The 14,965-nt window shown below is 43.2% G+C and overlaps 1 protein-coding gene across 6 annotated transcripts in view; it reads left to right on the forward strand.

Annotated features, from left to right (window-relative positions):
• Nucleotides 1–14,965, forward strand: part of NIPAL3 (NIPA like domain containing 3) — a 47,042-nt gene that overhangs the window by 13,306 nt on the left and 18,771 nt on the right. For all 6 annotated transcript variants that reach the window (XM_036860875.1, XM_036860885.1, XM_036860913.1 and 3 more), the window contains 3 exons: nucleotides 6,924–6,992; nucleotides 8,606–8,777; nucleotides 11,348–11,407. In XM_036860875.1, the coding sequence (XP_036716770.1) occupies nucleotides 6,924–6,992; nucleotides 8,606–8,777; nucleotides 11,348–11,407 (301 nt within the window). The remainder of the gene's footprint in view (nucleotides 1–6,923; nucleotides 6,993–8,605; nucleotides 8,778–11,347; nucleotides 11,408–14,965) is intronic.

The raw sequence follows: 14,965 nt of genomic DNA on the forward strand, positions 1-14,965 counted from the left end.
AAGAGAAGCCACCGCAATGAGAACCCCATGCACCGCAACGAAGAGTAGCCCTAGCTTCTCTTGTGGCTTCTCTTGTTGTGGAGCATGGGCTGTAGGCACGTGGGCTTCAGTAGTTGCAGCACTCAGGCTCAGTAGTTGCAGCACATGGGCCCTAGAGCACATGGGCTTCAGTAGTTGTGGCGCTTGGGCTCAGTAGTTGCAGCGCGTGGGCTCTAGGGCGCGCAGGCTCAGTAGTTGTGGTACATGGGCTTGGTTGCCCTGTGGCATGTGGGGTCTTCCCAGACCAGTGATCGAACCCATGTCTTATGCAGGGAACCTGTGTCCCCTGCATAAGAATCCTGCAGGCAGATTCTTAACCACTGCGCCACCAGGGAAGTCTCAGGAGCAAGGTTTTGTTGTATACTACTGAAATTAAGATGGTAATTATAATCACTAGTATAACCACTAAGAAAATAACTCAAAAATATATAGTAAAAGAAATAACAAGGGAATTAAAATGGTACTCTAGAAAACATATCTATTTAACACAAAAGAAGGCAGTAATGGAGGAATTGAGGAATAAAAAGAGACATAAGACATACAGGGGAAAAAAATAGCAAAATGGCAGAAGTCCTTCCTTATCAGTAATTATAGTAAATGTATATGGATTAAACTCTCTCCAATTAAAAGGCAGAGATTGGTAGAAATGATATTTTAAAAACATGACCCAAGTATATCCTGTCCACAAGAGACACACTTTAGATTTAAAGACACAACTAGGTTAACGGTAAAAAGATGGGAAAAGATATTCCATTCACAGTGGAATATTCCAAAAGACAGCTTGAGTGGCTGTGCTAACATTGGACAAAATAGACTTTAAGACAAAAATTGTTATGAGAGACTAAGAAGGACATTATATAATGATAAAAGGGTCAATCCATCAAAAAGATATAGCAGTTGTAAAATATATGCACCTAACAGAGCCCCAAAATACATGAAGCAAAAATTGACAGAATTGAAGGAAGAAATAGTTCAACAGTAATAGTTGGACACTTTAATACCACATTTTCAATAATGGATAGAACAACTAGACAGCAGATCAGCAAGGAAATAGAAGACTTGAACACCACCATAAACCAATTAGACCTAACAGACATCTATAGAACACTCCACCCAACAGTAGTAAAATACATCTTCTTCTCAAATGCACATGGAGCAGTCTGTGGGATAGGCCATGTGTTAGGCTACAAAACAAATGTCAAATAATCATATAAGCATGTCCTCTGATCATGGCGGGATGAAATGAGAAATCAATAACAGAAGGAAATTCACAGCAGCAAAGAGGGAAATTCACAAATATGTGAAAATTAACGCATGGTCAATGAAGAAATCACAAGGGAAATTAGAGACAAACTGATCCTAAAATTCTGTGGAGATGCCAGGGACTCCAACTAGCCAAAACAATCTTGGGAAAAGAAGAACAAAGTTGGAGGACTCATGCTTCTTGAATTCAAAAATTATTACAAAACTACAGTAATCAAAACAATGTGGTACTGGCATAAGGACAGATGTACAAATCAGTGGACTACAATATAGAGACCAGAAATAAACCCATACATCTATGGTCAATTGATTGTTGACAAGGGTGCTAAGACCACTCAATAGGGAAAGAATATAAAGTCTTTTCAACAGATGATGCTCGGACAACTGGATATCTACATGTAAAAGGATGAAGTTGGACTCCTTCCTCATACCATGTAAAAAAAAATAATTCAAAATGGAGCAAAGATCTAAGAGCTAAAACTATAAAACTCTTGGAAAGAAACATAGGTACAAATTTTTGTGACCTTGGATTAGACAACAATTTTTTAAAATGATGACACCAAAAACCATTCAAGAAACAAAAGAAAAAAATAGATAAATTAAACTTAATCAAAATTAGAAACTTTTGTTCATCAAAGCACACTGTCAAGAAAGTAAAATATAACCCTCAAAATAGGAGAAAATATTTGCAAATCGTATATCTGACAAGGGTTTAGTATCCAGACATATAAAGAAATCTTACAACTCAATAATAAAAAGACAACTCAATTTAAAAATAGGCAAAGCATTGCACAACATTGAAAATGTACTAAATGCCACTGAATTGTATACTTTAAGATGATTAATAGTCAACTTTATTATATGTGAATTTTTAAAAATAAGCCAAGGATTTGAATAAACAGTTCTCCAAAGAAGATAAACAAATGGCCAATATATACCTAAAAAGATGCTCAACATCATTAGTCATTAGGGAAATGCAAATCAAAACCACAATTAGATACCACTTCACACTCTTTAGAATGGCTATCATAATTTTTTTTTTTTTTAAGGAAAATAACAAGTGTTGGCAATGATGTGGAGAAATGAGAACCCTTGATTGGTGGGAATGTAATTTGGTGTAGCCACTATAGAAAACAGTTTGGCAGTTCCTCGAAAAGTTAAACATAGAGTTACCATATGACTGAGCAATTCCACTCCTAGTGGAATGTACCCAAGAGAACTGAAAACATATGTTCATACAAAAAGATGTACACAAATGTTCATAGCAACATTCATGATAGACAAAAAGTGGAAATAATTTACATGTAACTGATGAACAGATAAACAAAATATGGTATATCCATATAATGGAATATTATTTGGCCATAATAAAGAATGAAGTACTGGTTCGTGCTATAACATATGAACCTTAAGAACATTATGCTAAGTGAAAGAAGCCAGTCACAGAAGACCATATATTGTAGAGTTCCATTTATATGAAATGTCCAGAATAGGCAAATCCATGAAGACAGTGAGTAGACTAGTGGTTGCCAAGAAATGAGAGGAGGGGAAACAGGGAATGAATGCTAGTGGGTTTGGGGTTTCTTTGAGGAATGACAGAAATGTTCTGGATTTAGATATCAGTATGGCACAACTTGATGAAATCTGGGCATTTTCAAGATTATGTGGCAACTCTGGCTGTTCGGTGGTTAGGACTTGCGCAGCCAAAAAAAAAAGATTATGTGGCAACTCCGGAAATCAGATCCACACCCGGCCCCCTGTTTGTTGTTGCTGCTTGTTGTGGTTTCTTATTGTTTGCTTGTTTAGTGATTTTTCTCAACTTTTTTTGTAAAGTCTGTGTTTTCTGTTGTGTGTGGCCTATCCAAGTCTGCGTCTGTTAGCTTGGTGGTCAGTTTGTGTTTTGATAGTTTCCTTAAACGCCTAGAGCCAAAAAAAGGAAAAAAGAAAAAAAAAAACCTCTCCCAGTCTTTGCAGACTGGCTCTGTGCTGGGGCACTACTCCATCGTTTACCAGTCTATTTACAGCTCTGCCTTAACTTTTACTTGCTGTTCTGCCCAGCCTGAAGGCCACCTGAGGTGAAGGCTTAGCATCTTCTCAAGTGTTTTTGGAGCACGCATCCAGCCCTGGGTATATGAATAGTCTTGATTCCCCAGGATACACCAGAGCTTTTAAAAGCCCTCCCTCTCTCCACCCCACACCCTCATATCTTCTTTCCCAACCTCTTCCTGCTCAGGCTTTTCCTTCTGTGTATTGTTCATCCCAGTGCTGTCCCTTGCCTCAGGATGCTGCAGCCAATACTTGTGACTTTAAATTCTTTCAGCAAAAGCATCCCGGAAGCTGACCCCCCAGCCCTGGTACTGCTCCAAGTCAGGCAAAACAAAGGCAAGCCCTTGTGCTGTTCCTTCAGGGAGCTGCCAGACAGGTTGGAATCCACAACCTCAATTTTTTTTTTAATTTTAATTTTATATTGGAGTATAGTTGATTAACAATGTTTTGTTAGTTTCAGGTGTACAGCAAAGTGATTCAGTTATACATATACAGGTACCTATTCTTCTTCAAATTCTTTTCCCATTTAGATTATTACAGAGTATTGAGCAGAGTTCCCTGTGCTATATAGTAGGTCCTTGTTGGTTATCTATTTTAAATCACAACCACAATTTTAAAAAAATAAGGTCCTTATTGCTCCCTGTGTCCTCATGACTGCCATAGGTCTGGAGTGTAAGGGATGGTTGGCAGGCAATTTAAAATGCCACATTGCTCTCTGACCATAAAGCAACTGCTTCTTTCTTCACCAAGCCTTCCCCTTCTTATTATAAGTTTTTAATTAGACTCCAGAGTTCTAGAAAAGTTGATTCAGACAGTGTCTGCCAGTTCATTCATTGTTTTACTGGAGGGATGGGTCCCTGGAGTTCTCTATTCCACGATTTTCAATGGCATCACTTATAACATTGTGAAGATACTAAAAAAAAACACTGAATGGTACACTTTAAAAACGTCAAAATGCTGACTTTTATGATTTTTGAATTTGTCTCAATGAAAAAGGTAGTGACACATTAAATAAAGATATTCTGGGTTCATAGAATGGCCTTAAAGAGCATTTAGAGCCAGGCATTAAGATGGGAAGACATTAAAATACCTTAACTGAGCAAAAAAGGGGGGAGATGAGCAAGCAGTAGAGTGATCCATACTCAAATCAGATGGACGATCAAAGCCACCCACTAGTAAATGTCTGGAATAGAGTCACATCTTGAGTCCCAGCCAAAAATTGCTGGATCGTTAAGCAACGTTGGTCCACTAAGAAAGCACATCAGGGGGCTTCCCTGGTGGTGCAGTGGTTGAGAATCTGCCTGCTAATGCAGGGGACACGGGTTCGGGCCCTGGTCTGGGAGGATCCCACGTGCTGCGGAGCAACTGGGCCCGTGAGCCACAACTACTGAGCCTGCGTGTCTGGAGCCTGTGCCCCGCAACAAGAGAGGCCGCGATAGTGAGAGGTCCGCGCACCGCGATGAAGAGTGGCCCCCACTTGCCACAATTAGAGAAAGCCCTCGCACAGAAACGAAGACCCAACACAGCCATAAATAAATTAAAAAAATAAAAAGATGAGAACATTAGTATCCTCAGATTCCTATCCATCAAAAAAAAAAAAAAAAAAAAAAGAAAGCACATCAGTTAACTATTGCTGGGTAACAAACCACCTGAAAACCTAAGTAGCTAAAAACAACAACCATTTTACTGCTCACAAGTCTATGAGTCAGGAGTCTGGACAGGATCTAAAAGAATTGAAATCAAGATCTCGAAGAGATATTGGTACTCTGTTGTTAATTGCAGCACTATTGACAGTGGTCAAGATGTGGAAACAACCTAGATGTCCATTGATAAGTGAAGAAAGAAAATGTGGTTTATACTACAATGGAATATTACCCAGCCTTAAAAAAGAAGGAAATCCTGGAACATGCCACCACATGGGTGAACCTTGAGGACATTACGCTAAGTGAAATAAGTGCTAGACTGAATGTGCCTCGCCTCCCCCCCACCTCAAATTCATGTGTTGAAGTCATAATCCCCAATGTGATGGTATTTGGAGATGCGGACTTTGAGAGGTAATTAGGTTGTGAGGGTGGACCTCATAAATGGGATTAGTGCCATTATAAGAGAGAGAAGACAGAGCTCTCTTTCTGTACCATGTAAGGACACAGCAAGAAGGTGTCCATCTGCAGACCAGGAAGAGGCTCTCACCAGGAACAGAATCAGCCAGCACCTTAATCTTAGACTTCTCAGCCTCCAGAACTGTGAGAAATAAATGTCTGTTGAGCCACCAGTCTATCGTATTTGTTATAGCAACCCAAATTGACTAAGGCAATAATCCAGTCACGGAAGGACAGATACTGCGTGTTTCCACTTATATGGGGTATCTTAAATAGTCAAACCCGTGGGAGGAGACTCTTGAGCAAAGGAGGAGTTGGGAAAGCCCATGCTGGGAAGAGAGGATTCCTGTTTGGTTAAAATGATGCATTCCTTTGGTGTTTAGCGGGATAATGCTGGAGGGTGTGTTGAGGACATAACATAGTGTGGTTTAAATGCTGGGCCACTTACACTTTGACCCAGCAGTCCCACTTCTAAGAATTTATCCCAAGGGAATAATCCTCATAAGTGCACAAAAATGCATGAACTAGAATGTTCGATCACAGCATTGTTTTTAAAAAAGGAAATAGCCTAAGTATCCAATAATACAGAAGCAATGATAGAAAATATGGCACATCCAAATGGTGAGTTATTTGACATTTATTAAAAATGGTGAATTAGATATGCCTATCAAGAGAATGTATTTATAATATCTTAGGTAAAGGAACAGGTTATAAAACAAATTATAATATTATTTTTATAAAAATAAATTAACATTGCCATTGACATCAAAATTCATGGACAGAAAAAAATTTTTACAAAACCCAAAATGTTTGCAGTAACTATCTCTGGGGGTTTTAGAGTGACAGGTGGCTTTTTATCTTTTTGCGTTATTGTTCTTTTCATTTATATTTCCTAATTATTCTACAGTGAATATACGTTTGGTAATCATTGTATAAAGTTTAAAAAAAAATGCCGTGCTAAGGAATCTGAACCTCATTCTTAAGGTGACGTAAATTAAATTTTTACAAATTAAATAATTAAAAGTGCCCTAAGCAACTTTGCCACTTAAAAGAGTCTCATTGAGACCCCTCTGGGAATAGGAAGACTCCATTGATTAGATGGCAAATAGTATCCCCGCCTGTGTTTTTCTTGTAAATTCTGACTTCTGAACATTGCTTTTCTGCGCAAGACCATACCAAGTCCGTACATTAAGGGGACTGGAAGAGCAGATTTAGGCCTTATCAAGTCCTTGTGACTGGAGGACAAAGGGTGGTGCTTTCTGGTAGTGTCCCATTGCAAGCCGTGTTCTGTAAACCAGCAAGGCAGCCAGAGTAAACTCGGGTAGAAAAATTCCAATAGAGGGTCTGGGGGGGCGTGGCTTTGTGATGGATGTTGTTGGTTTTGTTTTGGGACAACAAACAGTTGGATTCAAATGTGTCCTGGGGCCCCTTGGCTTAGGCCCAGCTCATGTCTGCTCCTGTGAACTTTCCTTACAGGAAAACTTGATCGGCGCCCTCTTGGCGATTTTCGGACACCTTGTGGTCAGCATTGCGCTTAACCTCCAGGTACGTTTCAGTCACCAGCACTGCCTGGGGCAGAGATACAACCGACAGCCAGGGTATCTGGTGCAGGCCCGGCTGCCTCATCTCTGGGGGACATTGCCTATTCCATCCCAGGGCTGGGACAATACCTTTTAGGTTGTTCCAGAAGCTCTCTTGATTCTTTACCCCCACTTCATCCCCCATCACCCCTCAACTATGAAGACAGTGCTCTCCATTACTTAAAAGTCTCTGGGGGGCGCCTTGGAGCAGCTGCTGTGGACGCCCTGCCCCACAACTCCTCGGCCTAGTTGAGCTCACAGGCAGCTGTGGTTTAGAGCCAGTTGACGACACCATGGGAACTGGCCCCACTGGCTGCAGGTGCAGCTGGGAAGCCAGCTGTGTGTGTTGGGTGCTGGTGGTGGTTGTTAATGCCCGGGGGCAGCCTTCAACCAGAGGGGGATGGGAGTCAGTGGATAAATGCTCCAGGCCCCCATCCTTGGGTAGGATGGTTCTGAGGGGAGTTCACAGGGTTTCTCAGAGGAACTGAGCCCCAGTTGCCCAAAGCACTAACTCACCGTGAAAGCACCCTTCCCTGGTCCTCCTCCCTTCCCTGTCTCACTTTCCCACTCCCTGACTTATACTTCCTGGAATCACCTCCCAAATCAACTCCCTGCTCCCCAGCCCTTGTTTCAGGGACTGCTTCTGGGAAACCCAGTCCAAGACTTGACACCTGCCAGCAGGACAAATCCCACAGCACACTGGCCAACGCTTTCCCCCAGCGCTGCACAGCTTCCAGCTTCAGCGAGCCGCTCTGCCCCTCTGGAGCAGGCACGTGAACACTCTGCTTCCACATACACACATGTGTGTTTCTGTGTGTTTCCGAGGCTGCGTGGTCTCTTAGCTCCTTGTGTGGTTCCCTCTCTTCTCTCTGCAGACCAGCGCCTCTGCTTATGCATCTGCTTCCGTGCAGCCCTCATCAAGATCCTCCCCACATGGCCGCCTTGACCCTCTAAGTCAACATGCCTTCTGGCTCTCCTTAGTCACTGCCTCAGGGTCTGTGTCCCAAGTTCACATGTCCAGAACCAGGAATATTGTCCGTGCTTGGGCCAAGTATCCACCCGAGGGAGGGCAGGGTCCACTAGCACCCACAGGGCTGCCCAGCAGAGCTGCCAGCATTTCTACAGAAAGGAGTGTATCCAAGTGGGCACACTGAACACGGGGACTCCTGGGCATTGCTATTAGAGGGAAAAGTCAACCCAAGGGCCAGGCTAAAGTGGGGGTCCTTAGATCATGGCTCCCACCCCAGACTGCTCGTTGCCTGTGATGTGCATCAGAAATGCACATTTCCAGGCCTCACCCACATCTGCCCGCTGAGGATGAGGCCCAGACACATGTATTTTTTCAAAGCTTCCCAGGGAATTTAAGGCTTCCCAGCCAATTTGAGAACTACTGTCTCAGAATAGCAACCTAAGATTTAGATCACTGCTGCTTTACTCTTGTCTGAGTCAGAACTCCAAAAAAACTTGACAGATCTCCCCAAACTATTTTTAAAAGTGGGGGGTGGATTTAGGATTCGTGCATCTTAACATCTTTTCCCTGGAGATCTGGACAAATCACATTCTTTCTCGGATTTCTAGAAGTACTGTCACATCCGCCTCGCGGGCTCCAAGGACCCTCGGGCCTATTTCAAGACCAAGACATGGTGGCTGGGCCTGTTCCTGATGCTGCTGGGCGAGCTGGGCGTGTTTGCCTCCTACGCCTTCGCCCCGCTCTCGCTGATTGTGCCCCTCAGCGCCGTCTCCGTGATAGGTAAGACCCAGCTCCCACCCCGCCCCTCCCTTGGGACTTGCCCACCTCTGTGAGCAGGTCACCGCCAGGATCAAAGAGACTCACCAAACCAGCTTTTGCTTTGCCAGTAATACCTAACACTTACAAAGGGCTTCATACTCAGCAGGACTTGCTCTAAGCACTTTACAGATAGTGATTCTTCTAATCTTCCTGGCAGCCTTTTGAGGGAGATACTGTTATTATCCCCATTTTACAGATGAGGAAACCGAGGCACAGAGTGGTGAAGTTACTTTCCCCAAATCACACAGCTAGCGAGAAGCAGGGTTGGGATGCAAACTGGCTGTCTGCCTCCAGAATCTGTTTAAGATTCGGAAAGTTTATCAGAATTGCTTTTTATTTCTACTGCAGAAGGAAGATAAACCTTGACACATTCATCCTAACACCGTCAAGATAAACTAAGCTTTCAGAGTTCAGGTATTTCACACCTCTAAGAAATGCACATTCAGCTTATTCTCTGATCTTTTTACATCAACTGATACCATTTTTAAAACATCACTAACTTTCTCATCTGCCATTTTTCTATGATTTCTGTAATCACTGAACCAGTGTTTCAGAACGTTTGAACCAACTGGAAGACAAAGGAGTTTTAATGTCCATGAAGTCACAAATAAAATAGAATTAGAAAAAAAATTCTTTTCTTCTTAAATAAAAGATGTTAGTAGATTAGTGAACAATAGTTTTTTGTACATAGGAGCAGGGACAGTGAACTTGCTTTGAATTGTTTCCTTCCATCTTGCTGGTAAGCATTACAGTGCCGAGAAGCTCTTCTCTGCTCTTAAAGGAGAAAATCATGTTCTGAGTCTTAATCCTCCTGGAATTAAGAGGGCCTCTTCAATACCAGGGATGGCATATGCATGGCATTTATGTGCCCCTGCAGTACCCAAAGCAGACATCACTAATCAATCATAGTGAGCCTGGATGGGCCCTCAGAATTCTCAGAGCTTCAGGCAGTCATTACCAATTACTGGAGTTGGCAGAGGAGCGGAAATCTCTTTGCTTTCCCTGATCCTATTTATTGAAAGCCCCTCTTTTTCTTGATCAGGGTTGGTAAACAGGCAGCCTACAAGGTGATTGAGGTCCTCAGGCATGCTGTGTTCTTTCCCACCCAGTATCGTTTCAAAATATCATTTGAGTGCCTTTAGTTGAGGCAAGTTGTCTGCCGTAGTCTCAGCTTCTCTCTACTGTCTTACATCTGGCCCACTTTCTACATCTGTGTTGTTGCCCAGCCCCAATAGGTATTTAGGTTTGTCCTCTGCCCATTGCTCATCTATCCAAAGGGCTCTCAGAACCTTTATTGACAATGAGGAATATGTGACTGAATGACCAAGTGCTTTAAATCTTAGTCTTTGAATTTTAATAAGGATCAAATAACCAAATTCTTAAAAATGGGCTGAATTATAATGATGGGACTTCACATATCATCCCCTAGAAATTAAGGGGCTCTTAGAGTTTCTTAAGTCACCAAGTGAAAAATAATATTAAAAATAAATATTAAAATAATAATCACCATTTATTGGGTACCTATTACTTATTAGTCACTGTTCCAGGTACTTTAATAATAATAACTCAGTTATTGAGCATGTACTAAGTGATTTGCATATATTATCTCATTTAATTACCCCTATGACTCTGAGAAGTAGGTATTTTCAGTGATGTGCTGATAAACCAACTCGAGAGAATGGGAGAAGAAAAAGAAAAGAAAGAGGAGGTGGAGGGAGGGAGGGAAGAAGGGAAGGGACAGAAAAGTGGGAAGAAAAAGAAGACCTGATTTTTAATGTTTCTGATGTAAAGGGTATAAATACCCACACTGTCGCTGATTCCAAGCTACCGATGGTTTCCTGACTATCAACCCTCAGCAAGCTGGTGAAGGCTGGATGCAGCACACGATTTCAGAGACTAGGAGACTGACTCTCAGGTGAAGTGACCTACCCAGGTTACCCAGCCAGAGGAGGCAGACCTGAGATAGTAACCCAGGTCTGTTCACGGTGAATGCCAGCCCCAGCCTTTAGGACAGTCACAAGAAAGTTTGAGTACATCTGCAAACGTGGAAGAGTCAGGGAGTGAAAAGAAAAGAAGCAGGGGGGAAATGTCAGAGGTAGACATTGCCTTCTGAAGGAGCAAGAGCCCTAGCCTCCAGCAGTCCTAGGTTCGAGCCCAGCCTTTCCTTGCCAGCTGCATGGTCTTGAGTGGGTCCTTTCCCTCTCTTAGCTTCAGTGTCCCCATTTTTCACATGGAATCATAACAGTGCCCACCTCAAAGAGCAAACACGCCAGAAATAACTTGTGTAAGTTGCCTGTCACACAGCAAGTATTCAACCCCCGGTGTTCCTGGCCTTGTAGGAAATCCTCAGGGAGGCTCAGAGAGGAGCCTCTGTTTCTAGTAACAAGAGACTGAGCTCTTGGGAGCATGAGTGAGAGCTTAGGCAAGCTCCAGTGCAGATGAGCCAACCCAAAGGGCACTGGCAAAGGGACTCCATTTGACTGATGGCAGCCTCAATGCTCTTCTCCCTGTGCTTTTTTTTTTTTTTATAGCCAGCGCCATCATAGGAATCATATTCATCAAAGAAAAATGGAAACCTAAAGACTTTCTGAGTAAGTTCGTGGATTTGTGCTCTGTTCTTAATTTTATGCTTGTGCTTTTTTTCATTATAAAACCAGCTCACCCCAATTTAGAGATCCTTTGTCTCCTGCTCCCCAGTGTGGTTCTGTATCCCACCCTCATCAGGCTCCTGAGAGCTGGGTTTTTTAATCAGTGGTTCCCAAACTTGGCTACACATCAGAACCATCTGTGCAACTTTTTAAAATGGGCTTTCATTTATTCCATTCAATCAATATTTATTGAACATCGACTGCTGGGATTTTAGGAGGCCCAGTAAAAGGCACCCTCTTTCCCTAACTGAGTTTTAAAACAGTGAGAACTAAGCAAGGAAGTCAAATACAGGAGATCAGAAGTTATGCTTTATTACTAATAAAAGCTAGATTAGAACGTGCAGCCACATGAACTTGCTTACACTCTCCCCCAATGCGCTCCAGCCCACAGCTAGACCTTGGGCCAGTCTCCCAAGGAAATATTTGGGTTTACAGAATGGAACACTTATCCTGAATTACTGCCGTACATATCCTGGGGCAGAGAAGGGAGAAAAAAAGATCAGAGGCTGGGTGTTTAAATTATTTCGATAGATTAACTCCATTCAGTCGAGAAATGCAGACCAGTGGGGCAAGAGGCAGAAGTGTCAGTTCATTGGAGCTTCCTCCACATAGAAACCCAAGGAGTGGGGAAGAAGTTACCTACTGAGTGCCACCCTCTGTTGTAGGCGCTGGAGATATAGCAGTAGGACAGATGAGGATCCTACTCTCATGGAGGTTACCGTCTAATGTATATGTGTGTTGGAGGGGAGAACATACAGTAAACAAGTTAACTATACAACTAACTAAATAAAATAATTCTAGATCTTAGCGAGTGCTTCAGAGAAAATAGAATGCTTTTTGTTGGGGCACTGGGGATGTGGGGATGCTTTTCCTAGACTGGTCAGGGTTAGACTCTCTGAAGAGGTGGGGCCCAGACCTAACTGATACTAAGGAGACTACCAATGCCAAGGTCTGTGGGCAGTGTTCCATTTAGAAGGAGCAGCAGGTGCAAAGGCCCTGAGGCAGGAATAAGCTTGGTGTGTCCGGTATCAGTAAGGCCAGTGTAGCTGGAGGGTGATGAGTAAAGGAGGAAGCAGGACATGAGAGCAAGGAGGCATGGAGGAACTGGATGATGCAGGGGCTTACAAGCCACGCTAAGGAGTTAAGGAGTGACATGATGGTGGGTCCAGGCTCTATCCCCAGAGACTTTAAATCTGGGCTGGGGCCTGGGCATTTGCATTCTCATAAAGCTCCCCAGGGTGAAGTATATTAGTCTGCAACTTGCTTTGAAATGTATCCAAAAATAACCTGGCTTGATGAATGAGTGGAGGGGTGAAAAAATGGATCGCGATATGGGATAAAGCAAGTATAATAAAATGTCAATTTAGAATCTAGGTGGTGGGACTATGGGTGCTTACTATTAAAGATTTTTTTTAATATAAATTTATTTTTATTTATTTATTTTTGGCTGTGTTGGGTCTTCGTTGCTGTGTGCGGGCTTTCTCTAGTTGCGGAGAGCGGGCTTTTATTGCAGTGGCTTCTCTTGTTGTGGAGCACGGGCTCTAGGCACGCAGGCTTCAGTAGTTGCGGCACGTGGGCTCAGTAATTGTAGCTCGCAGGCTCTAGAGCGCAGGCTTAGTAGTTGTGGTGCACGGGCTTAGTTGCTCCACAGCATGTGGGATCTTCCTGGACCAGGGCTCAAACCCGTGTCCCCTGCATTGGCAGGTGGATTCTTAACCACTGCACCACCAGGGAAGTCCTTGTGTCTGAAAGTTTTTAAACACAAAATGTCAGGGAGAAGAAGCTCACAAGATGCTGCAGACACACAGCCACATTTGGGAACCACGGTTCTGAATCATTGGTGTAGAGTAACAGCAAGATTGGGCCAGGAGGTGGAAAAAGAAAAGGATCTTACACTGACAAAAGCAGAACTACTGCTCAGCAAACAAATGACACCACAAAGACCAAAAGACTCAGAATGATTTGTAGTAATTTTGCTGGGGGAGGGGCGGGGCTGGGCTGGTTCTGAGATCAGTGTAGAGGTTTATGTCCCTTCCAGGGTCATGCTAGGTAGTCCTGGAATGAGAGGCATGCCCTATGTGAATTAGAAAAAGATGCCCCTCTGGGCATCTGTAGTTCTGTGGGCAAATGCGTTGGTGAGCAGAGCATGAGCTAGATTTTAGCCCTCTTCACTGCCCTTGCGCAGTGAGCAACCTGCACAACTGTACCTGGCTGCCCTGCTTAGAGTTCTATTAAGTACAGCAAACATTCACCCAGTGCTAGACCTTTGCTGGACAACGCAGGCATATTGATGAGTAAGACCTGTCCCTGCCTACGGAGAACTTAAGACAATAGACTTGCCCAGAACTTACCTTGTTGAGTTTAACCATGGTTCATTCATTCACTGAGCAATTGAACAACTGGTTTTTGAACACCTTTTGAGGCCTAGAATGAAAATAAAGGACATTTAATATGGTATCACATTTCCTCGAGATAGTGAAATGAAACAGGTAGAGTTAATTCTATCACAGAAAAATCCAGAAGCCTGTGGTCACAATATGTGCAGCTCAGAACTCACAGCCCTTTTCAGCTTGCCTGGGGCTAGGCTCACTCAACTTCAACCAGAGGCTTTTCACCAACCCCACAGGGTTCAACTGGAGTGTGACAGGACCCTGGGGAAGAGTCAGGAGACTCTGGTCCTTCACCCAGGAGCATGCCTCCTGGGCCACCAACAGTTTCTGTCAGGTCTGAGGAGTAGAGTGTTGATAGTATTTAGATAGTTCCCTTGGGAGTAAGTTAAATAGCCAGTTGGGAGAGGCTGAGACAGTTTTTCAAAGGCATACCGTAGGCTCTGAAGGTTTGCTTTTGAGGTTTTTTTGTTTTTTGTTTTTATCTAGCCCATCTAGCTTTAGAATGTTCCTTGTAAAATGCATATTAAAACCAGAGTGCAATACCAGAACGGTTAAAATGAAGAAAAAATATGCAGTTTTGCTCATACGCTACTGGTGGGAGTGTAAATTGGTATAGCCACTTTGGAAAACCATTCGACAGTACCTACTAAACTGGACATCTACATCTCCCGTGACCCAGGAATTCCACTTCTAGTTTTGTACCCAGTAGAACTACATGCATATGTTTTCCAAATGACATGCACAAGAATGTTTGTAGCAACGTGATTTGTTATAACCCAAGACTGGAGACTACTTAACTGCCTATCAACAGTAGAAATGATAAATTGTATCCTATTCACACATGGACCACTGTACAGCAGTGAGAATGAAGAAACTACCACCACATGCCAGGATACAGATGAATCTCACATAGTCTTGCATGAACCCAGACACAAGAAAACGTACTGTACGAATCCATTGATATAAAGTACAAACCCAGGCAAATGGTCAGTGCTGGTAGGAGTCAAAGTGTTGCCCCGGGGGTGGGGGCTAGTGATTGGCAGGGGACACGAGTGGGGATTTGGGGGTCCTACGAATGTTCCCTTTCTCGACCTGGGTGCTAGTTACATGG

This window comes from Balaenoptera musculus, chromosome 1 (genome assembly GCF_009873245.2).
Source record: "Balaenoptera musculus isolate JJ_BM4_2016_0621 chromosome 1, mBalMus1.pri.v3, whole genome shotgun sequence".
Taxonomy (NCBI): Eukaryota; Metazoa; Chordata; class Mammalia; order Artiodactyla; family Balaenopteridae; genus Balaenoptera; species Balaenoptera musculus.